Below are 23,257 nucleotides of genomic sequence, written 5' to 3'. Positions count from 1 at the left end.
GAAAGCCCTCGCACAGAAACGAAGACCCAACACAGCCAAAAATAAATAAATAAATTTATAGAATTAGACACTTTGAAAACCTGGAGGGAATTCAGAAATCGCTCAGCAGATAAAGAAATTAAGCCCTAGATGAATGAAATGACTTGCTCAATGATACACAGCAAATGAGTAAATTGATAAACAGTTTCACAAGACAAAAGGATACTCTATTGAACAATCTAAATGGTTCAGAAATTTGTAATAAGGCTGAATAAAGAAAGAGGACTTTTTGCTTAAATCTCAATGCACCGAACTTAAAACACCTCTGGCAAGAATTCACTGGACTCTTCGGATGAGACTAGGCACTTACTGTGAAATAAAATAATTGTGACAAGGTTTCTAGCTCAAGGAAGGAACCTAGCTGGAGAGACACAACAGATTTATAAGAAGTAATGAGTCATTGCAAGTTTAGAATATTTAGTGGTGTGGTAGAGTCTGTCAAAGAGTAGAGATTCAAACACGAAACAGATTTGCTGAGGTCAGTGAGCTAGGAGACAGCCCAGAGAGAGGATGGGGCCTGACGGAGTGAGCGAGGTCACTGCTAATTGTTGGAGAAGAACAAAGCACCACTTTTTACATGAGCAGAGGAAATGCCGCACAGATTCAAAAGGAATTGTGTACTGCCGAATCAGCTGGTTTCACTCCCTTCTGAGGGAGTCTAAAGTAAACTGGGAATAGTGCAAAGGTACTGAAAAGATTAAGACTGTATTGATAAAATCAACTGGTAATTGATGGTCCATGATGGAGCAGATATCATCTTTTCAGCATTCATTTTTCTGGTTCTTTGGGGGTTTCCCCTAGTGATCTGAGACCCTCTGGCACTTAGTTTAAAAGGCAAGAGAGTATGTTCTTTTGAGAATAAAAATGGAAAGAATCTCTAATACTGGAAGAAAATGTTCCCAAACTGCCATTCTACATGTGCTGTTTTTCTCACAGAGAGGTAAGAATAAGAGCGACAACAAGATTGAACACGTACTATTTACCAGGCACAGTGCTAGGTGCTTTACATACGTTGTCTCGTGTAATGCCCACTGTAAAACTCAGACAGTAATTTTTTATAGATGGGGAAACTAAAGTTCAGTAAGCTTAAATGATTTACACAAAGCTATATGGGATTTAAGCATAGATCTCTCTAATTCCAAAACCTTGCTCCCCTTTACTGCACTGCCCCTCAACTGTTAGGGCGGGAGCATCTCGCCCAACCAAAGGTCACATGGAATGGAATGTCTGAGAAGTATGCTGCATGGCTCCCACCGTGTCCTGCCAAACTCAGGATACAGATGATAAGGACGGGGCTCTGGACCCAGCCAGATAAGCTGAGAAGCATTCCTGGTAGAGATAAGCATGAAGTTTTTCATGTGAATGGTCCACATGGTAGACAGGTTCACGATCCAAGTAAGGCATGAGCCTCAGAATTTATTTTAAAAAACCTCAGAAAATTCATTCTATGGAAGTTAGGTTAACAAGAGTGTCCATAAAATCCAAGTTATTAGCCATCAATGACTATCTTCCCAAAAAGATACCCATCCTTTGTAATATTTTGTAAATGTGGTGCTGGAGATGGCTAGGGTACCGATTAAAATCTCCGTATGGACTCCCATGACACTGGATTTGGCAGTGGGTCCTTAGATATGACATGAAAGCATGAGCTAAAAAAGAAAAAACAGATAAGTTGAACTCCATCAAGATTAAAAACTTTTGTGCATCAAAGGACATTGTCAAGAAAGTGAAAAAAAACTAAGAATGGGAGAAAATATTTGCAAATCACTTATCTAGCATCCAGAATATATAAAGAACTCTTACAACTCAACAACTAAAAGACAAACAACTCAATTTTTAAAATGGGCAAATGACTTGAATGGGCATTTCTCCAAAGAAGATGTGCAAATGATGAAAAAGCACAAGAAAAGATGCTCAACATCATTAGTCATTAAGGAAATGCAAATCAAAACCATAATGAGATACTATCTTACACTCACAGGATGGCTATAATTTTAAAAATGGAAATAAGCATTGGTGAGGATGTGGAGAAATTAGAACCTTTGTACATTGCTGGTGGGGATGTAAAATGGCTTTAACACTGTAGAAAACATTTTGGAAGTTCCTCAAAAAGTTAAAATCACCATATGACCCAACAATTCCATTCCTAGGTATATATCCCAAAGAGTTGAAAGCAGAGACTCAAATACTCATACACAAATGTTTGTAGCCGCACTATTCACAATAGCCAAAAGGTGGCAACAACCCAAATGTCCATCAGCAGATGACTGGATGAACAAAGTGTGGTATGTCCATTCGATGGGATAAGGAATGATACATGCTACAAATTAGGCAAACCTTGAAAACATTACACTAAGTGAAAGAAGCCAGATACAAAAGGTCTCATATACATAGTATGATTCAATTCATATGAAATACCCAGAATAGATAAGTCCATAGAGAGAAAAAGCAGACTGATGGTTGCCAGGGGCTGAGGGAGGGAGGAATAGGGGATAATTGCTTAATGATTACAGGGGTTCCTTTGGGGATAATAAAAATGTTTTGGAACTATATAGAGGTGGTAATTGCAAAACATTTTAAATGTACTAAATGTCACTGATTTGTCCACTTTAACCGTAAACTGATTAATTTTATGTTATGTGAATTTCACCTCAATAAAAATTATTTTTAAAATATACATGATCATGATAAAAATGTTCAAATAATACAGAAATTGAATCCCCAGCATCCTACCAACTCCTCTCACTCCATTGCCAAGTTCAAATCATGCATGTTTTTCTTGACATTTTTCCATGCACTTAAAAAAATCATATTGAACTATGCACTCCATTTTATATTTTTTAAAGTACTTACATTATTTTTAAAAAGCTATAAAGAGAAGTAAAACTAAAATGTTAACAGTCATTTCTGGATGGTGAGGTTGAGTGATTTTAACTTTCTTTTTTATGATTTTCTGTACTTTGCGAATGTTCTTTAGAAAACACGTATTACTTTCAGAACCATACAATATGCTAGATTTTTTTTAACATCTTTATTGGAGTATAATTGCTTTACAATGGTGTGTTAGTTTCTGCTGTATAACAAAGTGAATCAGCTATATGTATACATATATATGTATATGTATTTACATATATACGTCTCCCTCCCACCCTCCCTATCCAACCCCTCTAGGTGGTCACAAAGCACCAAGCTGATCTCCCTGTGCTATGCGCTGCTTCCCACTAGCTATCTGTTTTACATTTGGTAGTGTATATATGTCCATGCCACTCTCTCACTTCGTCCCAGCTTACCCTTCCCCCTTCCTGTGTCCTCAAGTCCATTCTCCACCTTTGTGTCTTTATTCCTGTCCTGCCCCTAGGTTCTTCAGAACCTTTTTTTTTTAGATTCCATATATATGTGTTAGCATATGGTATTTGTTTTTCTCTTTCTGACTTACTTCACTCTGTATGACAGACTCTAGGTCCATCCACCTCACTACAAATAACAACTCAATTTTGTTTCTTTTTATGGCTGAGTAATATTCCATTGTATATATGTGCCACCTCTTCTTTATCCATTCATCTGTCGATGGACACTTAGGTTGCTTTCATGTCCTGGCTACTGTAAATAGAGCTGCAATGAACACTGTGGTACATGACTCTTTTTGAATTATGGTTTTCTCAGGGTATATGCCCAGTAGTGGGATTGCTGGGTCATATGGTAGTTCTATTTTTAGTTTTTTAAGGAACCTCCATACTGTTCTCCATAGTGGCTGTTTCAATTTACATTCCCACCAACAGTGCAAGAGGGTTCCCTTTTCTCCACACCCTCTCCAGCATTTATTGTTTGTAGACTTTTTGATGATGGCCATTCTGACTGGTGTGAGGTGACACCTCATTGTAGTCTTGATTTGCATTTCTCTAATGGTTAGTGATGTTGAGCATCCTTTCATGTGTTTGATGGCAATCTGTATATCTTCTTTGGAGAAATGTTTATTTAGATCTTCTGCCCCTTTTTGGATTGGGTTGTTTGTTTTTTTGATATTGAGCTTAATATGCTAGATTTTAAAAGAAATATTAAGATATCTGGTTCACTTCACTACGATGACACTGCAGAATGCATAGTCTAGTCTTCTAAATTTGCACCAAAAGGGTGAGCCCCAGTTATCTTTCCAGTTTTACTCCCCACTGAAAGTTAATAAATTGGCATTCTGATTCTTAACGAGTTTGGGCAGAGTGAATCATTTATCAGGCCCTATTCACTCAGAGGTAAATGAAGTAAGCTGGAATTCCTGAATACTCAAAGCCCAAACATGGTGGTCATCTTCTATTGTTATTTGGTTAGAGGTTTTATCTCCTTTGTGAATAAAATGTCTCAATTCTCTAGTTAGAGGCAACAGCTGTTATTCCTTCTCTCCCTAAACCTGTGTCTTCCAAGCCTAATACAGTGAACTAGAGGGAGATGGGGAGAGATGAAAGGGCAGATCCTTTATGGAACGGGGGGGAGTTTTTTTAATAACCGTGAAGCCATCAGCACCAGGGAAGCAGGGTGCAAGCAAAGTCACCCCACCTTTCCTAGCCCTCATTTCATCTTGCCTGTATGGTCGTTCGTTGCTGTCAGTCTCACTCTAGATTCAAATTTCCTGGAGGACAGAGGCGGAGGCTTATGCACCTTTGAACGGATTCTTGTCCCCAGAGCTTGGCATGACGTCTTACCCGCAGCAGATGCGGATCTCAAATGACAGAGATCCAGAATTGCCATGATATCAAGTGCCTGCCTGACCAGCAGCCCCTCACTAATAATTCGTCCTTCCTGGCACTCTCTTCTCCCCAGGGCTGCTTTTCCCACTCCGCGTTTCAGCCCTGATCTCAGCGTACTGTCATAGCCTGTTCTGTGTTTGTCTCTCCGCAGACTGTGAGCTGAACACGGGTGGGATTAAGTCTTACTCAGCTTGCTGGAACAAAGACCGTAACGTACCTCTCACGGTATAGACACTCCGTGGCTGGTTGCTGAATGAGTGAGTCACCTACAAGTATCAACTTTACTTCTGGAAGCTCTAGAAGGCTGCCATATGATGCTTTAGACAAAAGGGGAATTCTTTATATTGACATATGCTCTTGGTGAGTGTTGAGTGACTCAGGTACTCGAGAGACAGCAGTCAGAAATAACTGGGTGGAAAGCAATCTAGGACATCCTTGGGAAATAGCAGGAAATGCCAAGGGAAAGTCAGAGAGATAAAGGGACCTTGGGGATTATTCAGTCCAGTCCCAATGTTTTTCAGATGAGGAAATTGACACTAAGAAAAGGGGAGTGACTTTCCCAAGGCCACACAACCCAACCAGAACCCAGGGCTCTTGGCCCAACTCTTTAATTTATAACGCTGTACCGGAGTGTGGCCAAAAAGGGCTGGCTTGGAATCAGACAGACCTAGATCTAGTCACAGACTGTCCTCCTATTTTCCCCAACCTGTTTCTCTGTCTGGTCCCAACGACACTACTTAAGGAAATAAACCGTGGCCCATTCGTAAGATGGGATACCATGCAGCCATTAAATAAAATGTTATTTCTGGAAAAACTTTTAACATCAAATATTGTATTAATCATATATACATTATGATTGTATTAATTATTTTGATAAGTATATACGAAAGTAAACTTATTAAAGTATATATACTTCACTTGTTTAATAATTTACCTATATATACTTTAATAAGTATATATAGTATAACTTCTTAGTATATATACTTATATTACATATAATATATATACTTTATACTATTTATACTGTAATATGTATAAATACTTTACACTAGTTATACTTCAATAAGTATACTTTATATATAAACTTTATACTATATACACTTATTAAAGTATGTATAGTATAAATACTCCCGGTGTACATATAGTATAATTTTACCTCTATAAAAAAAACCCTGCACATTTATATCTCTTTCTCTGTCTGTGCATACATACACACAAGAGACTGGAAGAAAATACATCCAAATGCTAGTCATGATCTCTGGCTGATGGAGAGTGAGCCCAGGGCCGACAGGAAGTGAGCCTTGGCTCTGTCTCATTGGACAGGAGAAGCTAGGTTATCTGAAAGGGAGTCTCAGGCCTGAGCCTGGCTGGGTGATTGAGTGAGAAGCCCACTGGTTTGAGTGGGCATTTAGTAGGTACTGGGTCAGGTGCAGCAGAAATTGAGACAAGAAATCCAAGCAGTTAAGGTGAGGACAAAGCAGGACCACGTTGCAAAGCGGGCATGCTTAGCTGAGAAAGCTGGAAGCAGAAACAAAGATTGGTGGAGAGAGAAACAGGTAAATGCGAGTCTGATCTAAATAAAGGAAGCTGACAGGGTGAGCAGCAGAGCTTGCCCCGAGAGCAGAGTGCCTTGTAAGTAGAAGGCTCACAGTAAACAGCTGTCAGATCAGATATTGAGATTTCACTAGGGAAGTGAGCTGGGCCAAAAGCTTAGGGTTAAACAAACACCTGGGTTAAACACCTGGATTCTCTGGAGAGCCTGGAGTTGGGGCCCTGGGTCTGTCTGGGAATCAGGAGCTCTAACTGAGCCTAGACATTCTTATGGTACAGACCACCCACTCAGCCCCAGTGTGTCATGCCTAGATTTTAGCAAGTAAGATCGATGGAATGAGGGGTATCAATACTACCAAAGAGGAGTCCTCCTAATTTCCACCTTTCAGCTCAAGATTATGGAAGAAACCAACAATCAAACTATGATTTTTAAGAACCCATAAAAGTAGCACCTTCTCATGTGCCCTGAACCTAAAAAATAACTAAAGCCAGACCTAAAGAATATCAGATGGAGAATTGAGCTCTTATCAGAACAAAGTCTTCCTTTTATTTCCAAACAGCTTATCACAGAGTTTCAAGGGAAATGGAAAACTTCTATGGATATTTCTTGCAAACGTCATTTTCATGAATCCATAGACAGGAATTGTGTGGGTAATTACTAAGAGCATATGCCTGAACCCTCTGTTACAAAGGGAGTATACAGCAAAGAATAAATGCAGAAAGAGGAAAAGGTAAAGCTTTATAAAATACAGGTAAAAGCAACACAAACTTTATAAACCCATAGAAACTCTCTCAAGTTTGAGTCTGTCTTCAAACTGGCTCAAGGTGCTAAAATATCCGTAAACATTTTAATGGTGTTGAATTCTTATTGACTTTATTTACAGAGTTGATTTATGGCCAAATATCTTCACTGTGGGAGTAGCTAAGAGACAAATACTATTTCTTTACCCATAAACAGCATTTCAGCACTTAGCACATTATCTTGCAGGTAACAGACTCTCAACGAACGAACGCAGTTGTGGGACAACCCAACTTGCTCTAACCTTGCAGCCAACACTGGTCACGTAACCCATCTCTACCCAGCAAGTTTAGAAGGAACTCCTCTGGCAATGGCCATGGACCATATATTGATCGTGACATTCTCTGGGATTAGATTCACTGACAAGTTACCATTGACCAGGAAATCAAGGTTAAGGTATAGCTTACTAAAACGAGCCGTCAAGATCAGGAAGGTCAAGACTAAGGTCATCACTGCTACTTACCAATTCCAAGTAATTTTCAAAGAAAAATGACCTGTTGATTTTTCTCCAAAGTACCTGTCACCTTGTTTTTTTTCCCCTAGGTGATTTTTTTTTTCTTTACTGTTCTTTCCACTTCTTACCTTCACTTTCGTAAGTTCTCAAGGGCAGCAATGCCAAGAGGAATGTTGTCTGAAAAACTGCAAAGATAGCCATAGGTTCTGGTTTTCTGAAAAAGATAAATTGCAAAGAAGGGAAATTTTATTTAATTTTAGCTGTGAGCAAGTTTCTTTGAACCAACTGCAGAAGGTGATGGCATTAAGGCTCCCGTTCTTCTCTCCTCCTTATGTCCACACCCCCTGTCAATGTGAATTTGGAGTCCCCCCTCGCCCCACAATGAGGTAATTTCCCTGCTCCATCTGACTTGCCTTGGCCCGTAAATGAGGCAGAAGTGATGGTATGCCAGCCTGGAGCCTAGGCCTCAAGAGACTTTATGTATTTCTGCTTGCTCTTTTGTGTTGCCACCTTTGGCATGGAAAGAGCATTTCTGGGCTATTCTATTGGACCCAGGAGGAGGAGAAGCAACACGAGGCAGAGCTGAGCCCCTGAGTTGCTCCAGCAGGGGCCAGCCTCGGTCAGCCAGCAGCCGGCCACGCCCCAGCCCAGAGCAGCTGTTCCAAGATGTGCCACTGAGTCTGTGTGGCCATAGAGAGCGATCCACCAATCTCTTCAAACCAAGCAAAGGTTGGTGAAGAAAGATAAAGCAGAGAAACAGAAGTTAAATATTACAAACACGGCCACAGTCTCAGAAGAGCTACATCTGAATTAATTCCTCATGGGGGAGTCATCTCCACTCGTCTCCGTCCTTAAAATGTCAGCTGAGAGAAATGGGCACTTGCCGCTGACGGAGACAGGCAGAGTTTCATTGTTCGAGATAATTTCCGGTTTTCCTTGTCTTAGAATAGGGTTGTGAACTACAGGTCAAAGAGCTTCACTGACTCATCAGGTCCTCAGACCACTGGACAACCCGAGGGCACAAAGGATAAGCCTGGATGGCCTCAAGAAGGCTAAGATGTTCTTCATTTCATAATAAACCTTTAGTCAGGGGAAGTACTGAATTTCACTTTTCTACTTCAAACTCTGACGTATCATGGAGAGAAGCACAGAAAAATTCAAAGTCATCTTCTGCCTCCATCTAGTCCCCTTGGGCTTCATCAAAAGCTCGAAATTCCATGAACCAGATCATTCATTTTCACTGCCCACACCCTCCATTTATTTCCTTTAAATGGCATTTTACAAGAAATGGGGACGACAGTGAAGACAGGAAGAGGGTAAACCAAACCATTCAATTACTTTGGGGTGGTCAAACCTGCTTACGTGGGAGCACAAGTCTGCAAATGACAGCTTTACTTCCTGATCCTTTAAGCACTGCTTTCTGCTACTTCAATGTTTGGCAACAGGTCATCCATACCGCGCTAAAGTCTCTACTGGCAATTTCAGATAGGTTCCTATTACAACTGCATATCAAAGCCAGGGGAAAACTGACTCAAGAGAAAAGATCTTCTGCTGAGAACCAAAGGGGAGGCAAAGGAAAATGCCACAGTGAAGTGTCTGACACTCACTGTTCATTTCAATATCCATCCAATCCTGGTCTACGGCACAGGGTCCCGTCCTCCTGGCATTTACGTCACCCAAGGAACACAGGAGCCACTACCATGAGGAGAGCTCATCCCCGCAATTCAAAAGCAGGTGATTCCAGGAAATCCAAAAAGAGGGGATATATGTGTACATATGGCTGATTCACTTCGCTGTATAGTAGAAACTAACACAACATTGTAAAACAACTATACCCCAATTAAAAAAAAAAAAAAAGCAGGTGATCCCGGGGGTGAGATGCACACTGCCTCGTGTCCTCTGCATGAAAGGGCTATTTAAGATGTTTGGAAAAAGGCGGACTTTTAGTCAATCAAATATTTGACATATCACAAAAATTAAACAAGTCATGGGGCCGAGAAGCTTAAAACTAGAAGTTGGAGGCCACCTACCAATTAAGGGTAACCAGAAACTAAAGAATACAAGTTGTCATATAACAAAGTTGAAAGATAAAGAGTATGTACAAGGGATGTATTTCTAAGGTCTGAGTATCTCAGGACAGTCTTCGAGAATCACCAGGACAGTCCTGTCTGAAGCCCTGCCCTTTCCCACCGTCTCACACGTGGCGGGTTGTGAAGCTGAGGACCTTAATTCGAGCAGCCACTTAGATTTCCCGGTTTTGCTTTCATCAGTTCTGAGGGGCATGGTTTTACACATGCTGGACGGGTGGTAGCCGTGACCCAGTGGCCACCGCCTGCACAGGGCAAAGCGGTCATTTCCAGTGCTGTGACTGGGCAGCCAAGATCCCGAGACTGCAGGCTCCAGACCACCTCAGGACCTTTTGCAGAAGGACTACGAGTCCCAGCCTTGTCTGAAAACCTATAATCAAAACAGTTCATCAAAACCTGCAGAACAAGAGTCAGCAGATGGGAGAACCTCCCAGAGACCCCTGTGGAGCCCACTTTGGGAAATGCCCTATGAACAGATTCCCTGTAGGCACAGAGCCTGATGCTGCTGGGAAAACACAGACACCAAGGGCTCTGGGCCAGCTTCTTCCAAGCCCCAGGTGACTGCGGCACAGCCCACGTGGTTCCCCTCCACGCCGCCTACGTCCATCCTCCTCGAGTTATCGGACTCTGAGTGCATCAGCTATTTCCCTGTGAGACCCCCAGTAACAGAGGGAAAAGCCTGGGGGTGAGGGAGTGACCTGTGCAGAGATCCTGAGGCGGCAGAGCGCTGGGCATATAGTCAAGGAACAACACGGAGCCGGGGGTTGGCGCGGGCGAGGAGGTGAGTGACAGGACCAATCACAGGGCACGTGGGGAGGCAGGGCAGACAGGGGAAGCGCTTTAGGGACTTTGGCTTCTACTCTGAGTGAGATGGGAGCCACTGGGTAGTTTTAAACAAAGGAGTAACACGGTCTACCTTATATTGTACAGGAAGGACCCCGCAATGAAGACACTGAAGGGGGCAAGAGTGGCAGGAGGGAGTGCAGGTGGAGGTCACGGCCATAGTCCAGGGGAGACTGATGCTGGCTTAGACCCAGCAGGGGGGACGGCAGTGGCCATGGGAACGGTGATGAAACGGGAGAGATTTTAAAGATAGAGCTGGCAGGGTGTGCGGGGTGGTGACAAAGTGAGACATCATGGATGGCTCCAAGAATTTTGGCCTGAGTCCCTGGGAACATGGAATCACCATTAATGGAGAAGCAGAAGAATGATTTAGTGGGCTGTATCAAGGACCCAACTTGCGACATCTCAATTTGAAATGCTCACTTGATATCCAAGTGGAGATGTCAAGTCACTAGCTGGATACATCATGCGGAGGGGCCATGGGAGGGGTCGTGGCTGGGGGTATAAATCCAGGCATGCTTGGTGCATACAAATAGTATGTAAAGCCATAGGACTGGAAGATCTTCAAGAGGGCGTACAGACAGGAAAGAGAAAGAGGTCCGAGCACACAGCTCTGGGGTGCTCTACACCCTACACTACGCCCCCTTATGCAGATCAAAATGAAAATCCAAGATTAGGCCAGGCTTTCCCACATCACCTCAAAGATGAGGGCTGGTGAGTCCTTCAGCATCAGGCGGCTGCTTGGCACGTTCCCCTACAGATGCTCAGGGTGCACCAAGCAGGGTTTGGTTTTTCCTCTGAAGCTCTGCTTCTGACCCGAGAGAGGCTACCCAGCTCTCCCACTCATTCAACAGGCTTTCTCTCTCCACAATCATGAGCAAGGAGCATTGCCACGTCCACTTTCCAGTAAGAAAAGGAAGTCTGGGAAGTACAAAGTGGCAGAATTCAGAAAGGAAGAATACTTTCCTGCCTCATCCGCATGACTTTGTCCTTTCCCAAATCTGTTCTCTCTCTTTTAAAAAAAAATTTCCCCAGTGTTTTAAAATTGAGGTATAGTTGAGGGAATTCCCTGGCGGTCCAGTGGTTAGGACTCAGCACTCTCATTGCCGGGGCCCAGGTTCAATCCCTGGTCGGCAAACTAAGATTCCCACAAGGTGCACAGTGCGGCCAAAAAGAAAAAAAGAAAAGAAGAAGTACAGTTGATTTACAATACTGTGTTAGTTTCAGGCATAGAGTAAGTTTATGTGTGTGTGTGTGTGTGTGTGTGTGTGTGTGTGTGTGTGTATATAGAGAGAGAGAGATTATTTTCCATTATAGGTTATTACAAGATACTGAATATAGTTTCCTATGCTACACAGTAATTCCTTGTTGCTTATCTATTTTATATATAGTAGTTTGTATATGTTATTAGGATTATGGGATTAACAAATCCAGACAAAATCTGTTCTCTATTTTAATTTTTCAGATCTCCATTATTCCTACCCAGACTATGAGCTGCTCGAGGACAGGTCTAGATCTTGTTCCCCGTGTCTATCACAGTACCAGAACACAGTTGCTACCCAGTCAACATCCAGTAAATGAACAAAAACTTGTACCAATTTTCTTGCATTCTCTCTTCCTTGCTTTCAATTTTATTTTAATTAAAATAGATTCTTTTTCAGACCCTTCTACATTTTCTGTTGCCAAATGTTGCCGAATACATAGTCTTTCATTGAGATTCCTTCTCTGGAGGAAAAAGGGAGGAAAGAAGAAAAATTACCCACTCCTTTTGTAGAACTTGTCATTCAAATCTTGTCTCTCTGCAAAAAGAAGATGCCTTTGAATATCCCTCATGTGTAATACTACACTTGAGGGATATTCAAATATCTACTACATGTGTAATAAAAACTACATGTGTAATGAAAACACAGCTTATGAAAAATCTGCCCCTCTTTGCCCCTCTTCACCAGCGCTTCTTGTTCTGTCATTAATGAAATATTTATTCCTGAGAAGTTTCCCCATCGCAAATAATCCCCGTGGGGAGCAGCTTAATCGGTCACTTGCTTCCCAAGAACATGGGTGTGTTGCCAAACTCTTCAAAATTGGCTGGGTGCCCCAATGATGTCATATGCAAATACTATTTTAAAGAAGAAGCTGTTCAAGTAGGACACGTGCTCCGTGTGTGTACCTTGTGAAAGAGTTCTATGCGGCAGTACAAAGAGTTGCATGCCACTTCATGGAGGATGCCCACATTTTCCAGGTTCTGTTCTTTTTTCTTTTTTTTTAAGAGCCCTGCCATTTGTCTTTCAGAGCCACTTTGAAAGGGCCTCCACCGTTACAGCATAGGATTGATTACCCACAAGGTTTCACCCCAATTCCACCACCCCTTCCTCCTTAAGTATCCATCACTCGGAGGCACACGCAGGGTTCAAGCACTTCTTCCCCGCCCTCTAAACCTACCCAGTTAAGTGTTTCTACTAATCCTGATTTATGAGACTGAATTGACTCACAGCTCATCTTCTTTTTTTAAGCAATGTTTAGTTAATGATTCTTGGAATCTGTGATTTCAGATAGGAGTAAAGTTGAGTCTCTAAGTTGTATGTGAAGTCAAAGAAACAACTGGAAAACCTGGATCCAAGGAATATTTTGGACCCAGAGAATATGTAGGCATTTAGTAAATGCTAAAGGTGATACTTCATTTGAGAAAAGATACATTATTCACCCAAATGGTACTGGAACGATGTACTAACCCAGACATGTATGGGAAAAGGAAGCTGTAACAGTTATGTACAGGTGCTCTGACATAAGACTACTTAGGGTCTAATCCCCCCCTCTGGCACTTAATAACTATATGACTATAGACAAGTTACTTAAACCATCTAGGCTTTGATTTTCTTTTCTGTAAAATGAGAATAAGTAACCTACCTCATAGGATTGCCATGAGGATCAAATAAGATTATGAGAACAAACACACAGTAAATCCAATTAATGTTAATTTGATCATTATTGCTACTGCTTCATTTCCTTCCAACAAAATAAAATCCAGATGAACAAAGGTGTAAATGCAAGACCATTAGCTTTACTAGAATAAACAGAGAACTCATAAAACTCAACATCAAAAAAACAAACAAGCCAATTAAAAAATGGTCAGAGGGCCTGAATAGACATTTTTCCAAAGAAGACATACGGATGGCCAATAGGCACATGAAAAGATGCTCAACATCACTAATCATCAGGGAAATGCAAATCAAAACCACAATGAGTTATCACCTCACACCTGTCAGAATGGCTACCATCAAAATACAACAAATAGCAAAGGCTGACAAGGATGTGAAGAAAAGGGAACCCTCTTGCATTGTTGATGGGAATGTAAATTGGTGCAGCCACTATGGAAAACAGTTTGGAGGTTCCTCAAAAAATTAAAAATAGAACTACCACATGATCCAGTAATTCCACTTCTGGGTATTTATCTGAAACAAATGAAAACACTAATTTCAAAGGATGTATGCACCCCTATGTTCATTGCAGCATTATTTACAATAGTCAAGATATGCAAGCAACCCAAGTGCCCATCAAAAGATAAATGGATAAAGAAGATGTGGCATATGTACACAATGGAACATTACTTAGCCATAAAAAAGAATTCAATCTTGGCATTTGCAACATGAATGGACCTAAAGGTTATTATGATAAGTAAAATAAGTCAGAGAGAGGAAGACAAATACCATGTAATTTCACTTTTAATGTGGAATCTAAAAACTATAATAAATGAACAAATATAACTCAACAGAAACAAAGTTGTAGATAGACAGAACAAATAGGTGGTTGCTAGAGGGGAGGGTTTGGGGGGAGGAGAGAAATAGGGGAGGGAGATTAAGGTATATAAACTTTCAATTACAAAATAAATGAGTCACAGGTATGAAATGTACAGTGTGGGGAATATTGTCAACAATTATGTAATATCTTTGTATGGTGACAGATGACTAGACTTATGGTGAACACTGGAAATGTATAGAAATACTGAATCACCATGTTGTGTATTAGGAACTAACATAGTGTTGTACGTCGATTACACTTCAAAAACAAACTATTAGAAAAAGAGATCAGATTTGTAGCTACCAGAGGCAGGGAGTAGGGGGAGGGGGAATTGGAGGAAGGCAGGCAAAAGGTACAAATTTCCAGTTATGAGACAAATAAATATGAGGGATGTAATATGCAGCATGATAAAGATAATTAATGGTGATGTACATTACATATGAGAGTTAAGAGAGTAAATCCTAAGAGTTTTCATCACAAGGAAGATATTTTCTCTATTTCTTTAATTATGTATTTATATGAGATGATGGATGTTCACTAAACTTACTGTAATCATCACTTCATGATGGATGTAAGTTAAACCATTATGTGTAACCCTAAACTTATAGAGTGTTGTATGTCAATTATATCTCAGTAAAAATGGAAGAAAAAAATTACTAGAATAAAACATAGGTGAATATTTTTATAATCTGTCCAAGCATGATATGAAACCAGAAGCAAAAAAAGGTAAAGACTGCTACACCAATCAAATGAATATTGAAAATTTTTAGTGATATAATAGGTCCAAAACCAAACTGGGAACAATAGTTTCAATACTTATGTCACAAGGTTACTATCCCTAATATATAAAGAGCTCTTAGAAATCAATAAGAAAAAGACAAGAAACTCCATAGAAAAACTGGCAAATGACATGATTATGTAATTCACAGAAAAGAAAGAAATATCAATAACCAAAAAGAGAAAAAAGAAAAACTGGACACTATCACTGATAATTAAATACACGCAAATTAAAGCAGTAGTCGTGTATATCTCTGTGTGTGTCTGTGTGGTGTCCAATTGGCAAAGCTTAAAAAGGTCTTAATACCTAGCACTGGTAAGAGTTTGAAAAAGTAGGCATTGCTACTTACTGATGGTCAAAAAGCACAACTTTAACAAGGTCAATTTGGCAATATCTATTAAAATTTTAGTATGCATTATCTTTGATGCAGAAATACTATTTCTGGAATTTTGTCCTCTGTTCATTGTAACATTGTTTTTATTGAGGAAAAAATGAAAACAATCTAAATATCCATCCAAAGAAAGTAGAAATTTTAATTATGGTGTATTTCTACAAAAGAATATTATCAAGCTGTTAAAAAGGATGAACTAGAATCATGTGTTGACATGGAAGAATGTCCAGAAAATATTGAATGAAAAAGCAAGTTGCAGAAGTGTGCAGACAACCACCTCTAGAAGAGAAGTGTGGCAACCGTACAGCTATGCCACTCAGAGCTCCCTTCGAAGGAACCTACTGCATAGCTCCCTGACAGCCTCCATTGCCACACCTTTGGATCCACAGCACATTCACACCCAAGCCCACAGTCCCCCCTGGCTGCTCCATCAAATATCAAACCAAGTCTTCTCCACCCGACACGGGGCTCCTCTAATAGACAATCTTTGATCAAAGCCTCCCCATCCCTGGCTGGAACTTTCTCAGAGCTGCACTGTAGCTGGAAGCTCTTCCTTTCCAATCTTCCTTCTTCCCTATCCCCTTTCACAGGGCTCAGACCTGCAGTGGCTTTGGAGGTGCTCTCTGCCTATTCCTGCTCCCTTTTCCCTTTATCCTTCACAATGCTTTCCCAAAAGCATTTCCTGCACATCTATTTCTGCCTATCTATTTCTGCCTTGCTGTCTTCTACTTGAAGGATCCAAACTGGCCCCAAAAGACACACCCAACCACTAAGAGTTATAAATTTAGAGCTTGTGTGGGGGAAGGGAAGCGAGTAGGATGAGAGAAATTATAGATCTCTCTCAAGTTATGTAATTCTGCAACACAAAGCATTCTTTAAAACATGTGTGTGCATGTGTGTATGTGTGTGTGTGTATGTGTGTTTTACAAATATTGGGTTCAGTCTTGTGCAAGCACTGGCAATTCCATTATTTCCAAACATATATCCCAACAGGGGTAAACTAGTCAAAAGTGTTTTGTGATTCAAATCCAGCCCACAGCTGTCAAACAGACCTGAAAAAAGGTTGATATTTTTTAGATATCGAATCAGTCTATGAGGGTGTCAGGTATTTCCCTACAAAAAAAATGTGATCTCTCAGGTCCTGAGAAAATGCAGGCACTTTACTAATGCACTTTCAAACACAGAAAGTAACCAATGTCCCAGATAGAAAAACATACTGCCATCCTCTTTAGACAGATGGGCACACTAGGTTGAGATTAACTTGCTCAAAGTCCCCTGTTAGGAAGACTGGGAGTAGAGAGAATTGACTAAGAGATAATGTGATGTGTGAGAAATTTACTCACATGAGAGTGTAGCTCCTGTTGATTTACTCTTCTCAAGATCTGTCACACACTGTTTTCACACAGCAGAACCTCAGTCCATGCTTTCCAAGAGTACTTTTTAATCTTCCATTTAATCTTACGTTTTTCCAAGTGTTCCTTATGTCTTATGTTTTTCTCTTTGCTAAGACACTTGTAATTCTGGCTTTCCTATCAGCTGACTTACATTTCATGCTCAGACTCGATATATTTTATGTGGCTGTCTTCATCATAAATCAACAGTTTTAAATAATCCACATAGTTAATTGTCTCAGTGATTTCAGATCTAAGAATAGAATTTGTTATTATATTTAGCACTTTCACTAACTCTCTTTTCATAAGGAAAAAAAAGAAAAAGAAGAAAGGAAGGAAGGGAGGAAGGAAGAAAGGAAACAGCATAAATATAATTTAGTTCTTTAGCATATAATATTAAAAGAAAGCAATTTACAAGTCATGTCAATCACATTTATCCCCAAAGGAAATACTGTCACTAGCAGCATAATTTTAAATATCAGTGAGAGACTACATATGCAAAGTGTGGGATAAAAATCTGCATTTAAACCAGATCCCCAGGTGATGCAGATACACACTGAAGTTTGAGAAGCACTACTATATACAATATTTATTACATATTTTTGTCTCCTAGGACACCATGGATATATGAAGGAGAAGATTTACCGATTCTTGCTCTGACAAGGCACACTGCAGGGTCCACAGCAGGATAGGAAGGAAAATGTGAAAATGATCCCAGCTAGCACGTACTGGGTGCTAACCCTCTGCTAGGTGCTCTGCTAAGTGATTCACATGCATTTATTAATAGAATCCTTATAACAGCCCCCTGAAAAGAGATTCAATTATTATCTCCATACAAAGATAGGGAAATTAAGGCTAAGAAAGGCTAAAAGTAACCTGTCCAGGTTGACACAGTCAATTCAGAGCTTGAGCCATGTGAGTCACTCCCTAGTCACATCACACTGCTTCCTGCATGTGTGAAGGGCATACGACAATCGGCATTAAGGCATAAAAAAATTACTGATAATTAGAAGGCCAAGAAAATCTTAAGAAAAATTCCAATAGGATTTTATTAAACTTGACAAGTTATCTGTAAAGTTTATACAAAATGAAAATGTATGAGAATCACTTTCAAAAAACGTTCTGTGGGAAAAAACTACAAATATATACTCCTAGATATAAAAATATACCATCAAGCTGTAGCATTTAACACAGGTGATACTGGCAGAAGAAGAGACAAAAATAGATCAGTGAAATAGGGTAGAATCCTGAAACAGGGCCTTATATAAATAGGAATTTATTTTGCTGTAAAAACAGAATTTCAAATGAGTTAGAAAAAAGTTGTATGATTAAATAACCGGTATTGGATCAACTGCTTAAAACTTAAGAAAAATGTTAGGTTACATTTTACCTTTCACCTTATACAAAAATCTGATATTTTGAAGAGCTAAACGTAAAACCAAAATAATAAAAGTATTACAAAAAAAAACTTAAAAATAATTTTTAGGTGAAAAAGACCTTTCTAAGCTAGACAAAGCACAGAAAGCATAAGATTGCAGAGTTGATTACACAAACATTTAAAACTTCTGTGCAGCAAAAGATAGTTAAAAATAAAAGCATTGGGCTTCCCTGGTGGCACAGTGGTTGAGAATCCACCTGCCAACGCAGGGGACACGGGTTCGATCACTGGTCTGGGAGGATCCCACATGCTGCAGAGCAACTAAGCCCGTGTGCCACAACTACTGAGCCTGCGCTCTACAGCCCGTGAGCCACAACTACTGAGCCAACGTCCACAACTACTGAGCCCGTGCACCACAACTACTGAAGCCTGCACGCCTAGAGCCCGTGCTCCGCAACAAGAGAAGTCACTGCAGTGAGAAACCCGCACACCGCAACGAAGACCCAACGCAGACAAAAATAACAAATAAATAAATAAATTTATTAAAAAATAAATAAATAAATAAAAGCATTATGAATGGATAAGCAAAATGTGGTATACGTAAACAATGGACTATTATTCAGCCTTAAAAAGGAAGGAAATTCTGATACATGCTACAGCATGGATGAGCCTTGAGGACATTTTGCTAAGTGAAATAAGCCAGTTACAAAAAGGCAAAGACTATATGATTCCTCCATTTATATGAGGTACCTGGAGTATTTGAATGCATAGAGACAGAAAGTAGAATGATGGTTGTCAGGGGTTGGGGAGAGGGGGAATGGGGAATTATTGTCTAATGGGTACAGAGTTTCAGTTTTGCAAGATGAAGAGTTCTGGAGATGAATGGTGGTGATGGTTGCACAACAGTATGAATGTACTTAACGACACAGACCTGTATACTTAAAATGATTAAAATGGTAAATTTTATATTATGTATTTTACCATAATAAAAAAAATTTGGAAAATGAGCATTACACTAGAAGAAATATTTGCATCATCTACAACAGACAAAAGATTAAGAAACTGAGTACCTGTAGAGCTTCTGCAGTAAATAGAAATAAGAGAAAGCAACTCAGTAGAAAAGTGAGCAAAGGATATGCAGAGGTAATTGACAGGAGACACACATGATCCATAAATATTGTGTTTAGAAATATTAAATTGCAGCAATAATCAGCAAAATGCAAATTAAAATGCCTTATTGGGTTTCACTCATTTACCGGATTTGAAAATTTAAATTAAAAAAAAAGAGATAACACCTGGTTTTAGGAAGGATGAGGGAAATAGATTCTCATGGGCTGAGTTTAAATCAGTACCTGGGGTGGGTCAGTGGTGCAATTTGAAGGGTTATATCTATCAAGTTGAAAAATGGATAAACCCTTTCACCCACAAATCTCTCTCCTAGGATATTATACTCAGGCTTAAGCACAAAGATGAACGCCCAATCTTCCCTGAAGCACTGTTGCTAATGCTGAATAATTTTAAACAACTCAAATGTCCATCAATAAGGGAAAGGATGAATAAATGTCTCTAATTAAAATAACAAGAAATAAGAATAAGCATTATTACTTTAGAATAACATGTAGCCATTAGCAAAAGAGGTACACACAGAGATGTTAGATCTCTAAGACTTGGGGGTGAAAAAGTAAGCTGCACAATGATAGTAAGATCTCATTTACATATATTAAAACATAGTGTAGGGCTTCCCTGGTGGCACAGTGGTTGAGAATCTGCCTGCCAATGCAGGGGACACGGGTTCGAGCCCTGGTCCGGGAAGATCCCACATGCCACGGACTAGCTAAGCCTGTGCACCACAACTACTGAGCCTGAGCTCTAGAGCCCGGGAGCCACAACTACTGAGCCCACCCACCACAACTACTGAAGCCCGCGCGCCTAGAGCCGGTGCTCTGCAACAAGAGAAGCGACCGCAATGAGAAGCCCACGCACCACAACAAAGAGTAGCTCCCACTCACCACAACTAGAGAAAGCCCGTGTGCAGAAACGAAGACCCAACAAAGCCAAAAATAAATAAATAAATAAATAAATAAATAGATAATTGTACAATTTAAAAAAAAGAAAAATATCTTAAAAAAAACATAGTGTATATATACATATTATGCAATTGTACAGAAAAGAAAAAACTTGGAATAGTGGGTACCAACCTGAACTTACCCTCTTCTGAGTGGGAGTAGGAGTGACCAAGGTTCTGCATTTCATTTCATATAGTTCGTATATATATTCACTTATTATTTGCATTATTTTTAAAACACAAAAGTAAAATAGACAACCTTGTAAAAGCAAGGACACAGCTGCTGGAGAAGAAACTTGTGCTTTACAGAGCAAGGAAGCCTGCTTGGAGGGAGGGGTATTTCTCACAAAATCTTATTTGTCTTATATTTCCCCCTTTCATATATTTTTTTCAATCAAGAAGGACTTCCTCCCCGAGGGAAAAGAGAGCCAGGGCTCACTGTTCCTATAAGTGAGCAAGATGACACTCACTCAGTTTTCCTTCCACCCAAGCCAAAAATCCTCCCACAAGGAAAACACACGCCTTCCTCCTGTCAAATCACAGTACCACCGATTCCTCTTTCAACACCCTGATAGTTTTCCTGATTTGGTTCCTTTTTCAGGACAAAAGGGTTACAAGAAACAACAGAGACTCTGGAACACCTCTGTGCACCCCTGTAGATGTTCCTGCTCTTTCAGGTTAAAGAAAGGGGTAGAAGGAAAAGACCCGGTGTTCTCCCCCGTGTGGCTCCAGTCCCCGCTGGACACCTAAGACCAGCCCTTTCCTCTCAAGGTGGCCTTTGATACAGAAGCTTTAGACACTTGTGCTGAGACAAGAGGAGGCAGAACAGGTACCACAAGGAGGCAAGTTACAGCTGAGAATTAGCCCTGCCCAACAATCACGTTAGCTGGTGAGCTCCCTGCCACTGGAGGCATTCTAACAATACTGAACGCTCTCGGGGAGATGCCAAACTTAGCATGCCCTGAAGATTCTGAGTAGGCAGGTGAAGCTGGAGTCCAGCGCTTTGAAAAGTTTCAAGAATGATTCTAAGACACAGCTAAGTTTGGGAACCCCTGGCCACTATGACCCTCTGGGGCCCTTCAGCTTCAAGGGTCTCTGAGTGCATTTTAAAGCAGCCCAGGAGAGAGACAAAGCAGGACAATGATGAAGCAACACGAGTGGGGTGGGGTGGGAGACACTCCAGAAAGGGTCCTAGAGTTTGAGGCGCAACACAGTGGCTATAAGCAGATTCCAAAGCCAAATCCTGACTCTGTCACCTGCTAGCTGTGTGACCACAGACAAGTTACTTAACTTCTCTGGGTCTCAGTTTTCTCACTGATAAAATCAGAATGAGAAAACTGTTACCTACCTCACTGGTGAAGCTTAAATCGTCTAGCATATGTAACAGTACTTAGAATAGTGCCTGGTCCCATAGCAAGTGTGAACCATTATCATTTTGCAGAGGAGGAGACAGAGGCTGAGGCCATAAAGTTAACCTGACCCAAGTCCCAAAGTCAGTCTAGACTTGAGAATAAGACCCAGAGCTTCTTTCCTTCTAGCTCAAATGAAATACACTACACTCAGTTCTGTCATATCCTCTGCCTACATCGACCCGTCTTGAGTTGGAGAATAAGCTTGTTCAGTCTTCAGGCTTGTCAGTTACCAGGCGTCCCTGCTCAGTGGCACTGCGCACTGTGCTTCCCACCACAGGACAGGCAGGCAGGACGGATGGATGCGTGAGCGGGCCAAGCACTGTCAAGAAAGGGCTCTCGGTGTCGGAGGCAAAGCCCCCCGCTTCGCGACGTCAGTGCCACCGCCGCCAGCTCTACGGTCTTGGACAAGTTATTGAACCCCTCCGTGCTTTTTGCCTAGGAAAGGTTTGCCTATAAAAGGGTGAGGGGTGGGTTAGTTACAAATGCAAGGCTCCCACCGCCCAGCCAGACACCTCGGCGCTGCTTCCATTGGCTTGGCGTCTACCGCAGACACCTCCCCGGGATTTCCCGCTCCACCTGCGCGTGAGCGTGAGCGCCTCCCGCGTCCAGGTGTAAATAGAGACCGGGTGGAGGGAGATCGCGGACTGCGAGAGGAATGACTGTCAGGTGGGAGTTAAGGGAGCGTGAGGGGAGGCTGGAGACAGCAGTTCACTCTGGAGTGCTGGGAGAGAGGCAAACGTGGGTCAAATGGGAATTTTAACTACCAACTACCTGCGAAAGAGGCGGTGGGATGGCGAACGTAAAAGCAGGGTAGGAACCGTCGTGGTGTCCCCAGCAGCGTGCGCTCTGGGAAGAATTAGTATTCCAGTGTTACGCACCAGGCCGGCGCGCCACGCGTGAGGACCCCTCAAAGCACCGTCTCGGAGCAGAGCGAACCCCGAACCAAAGCAAACGCGGGGCCTCGGCGGCGCCGAGCAGGGGAGAAGACGTGTGAGCTCCGGGCCGCGTCCAGCCGGGAAGGGCCGGCAAAGGGGTCGGATTCTTCCCGACGCCACCCGGGTCCGTCCGTCGGAAGAGCCACGGAGGGAGGCGGGGCGCGCGGAGGGGAGCGGGACGGGCGGTCGGGTGGGTACTCACCCCGCGGGCGGAAGGCTCCGCGAGCCGGGCTGAGTCGTCGGCGTGGCTGCCGCCCCGGTGCGAGGCGGGGGCGAGCGCGGGTGTGGACGTGCAGGGCCGGCCCCGCGCCCGGGCTATGAATCAGCTGCGGGGCGCGCGCCCAGGGGCGGGAGTTACGGGAAAGCCGCGGGGGAGGGCAGAGGGCCGAGGACTTTTGCAATTTCCCGTCTCGCTGCGCACTCTTGGCACTCCTGGGACCCACAGGAATTCGCCTCCTTTGGGTCCCCGGGGGGAGCGGACGGGACCCTGCCGAGGTGCGGGCCCCCGGACGCGGCGGCCGGGGGGAAAGGAAGTGGGAGAGGCCTGGAAAGGAAAAGTGGAAACCGAAAACTCGGCGAGCCGGGCATCACGCCCCCGTG

The 23,257-nt window shown here is 42.0% G+C and overlaps 1 protein-coding gene across 4 annotated transcripts in view; it reads right to left on the bottom strand.

Moving 5' to 3' along the window:
- OSMR (oncostatin M receptor) overlaps positions 1-22,998 on the bottom strand; it is a 61,327-nt gene extending 38,329 nt beyond the window's left edge. Inside the window, exons 1-2 of one of the 4 annotated variants that reach the window (XM_068535266.1) lie at positions 22,860-22,998; positions 7,711-7,796 (exon numbers count right to left, since the gene is read on the bottom strand). In XM_068535266.1, the coding sequence (XP_068391367.1) occupies positions 7,711-7,783 (73 nt within the window). In that variant the 5' untranslated portion in view covers positions 7,784-7,796; positions 22,860-22,998. Of the gene's footprint in view, positions 1-7,710; positions 7,797-22,493; positions 22,817-22,859 lie in introns of those variants that run through there. The other 3 variants (XM_068535268.1, XM_068535264.1, XM_068535265.1) reach the window with 3 other exon arrangements.
- Positions 22,999-23,257: the final 259 nt, after the last annotated feature.

Source organism: Eschrichtius robustus, chromosome 2 (assembly GCF_028021215.1).
Source record: "Eschrichtius robustus isolate mEscRob2 chromosome 2, mEscRob2.pri, whole genome shotgun sequence".
NCBI lineage: Eukaryota > Metazoa > Chordata > Mammalia > Artiodactyla > Eschrichtiidae > Eschrichtius > Eschrichtius robustus.
This window is presented reverse-complemented; position numbering and strand designations above follow the sequence as displayed.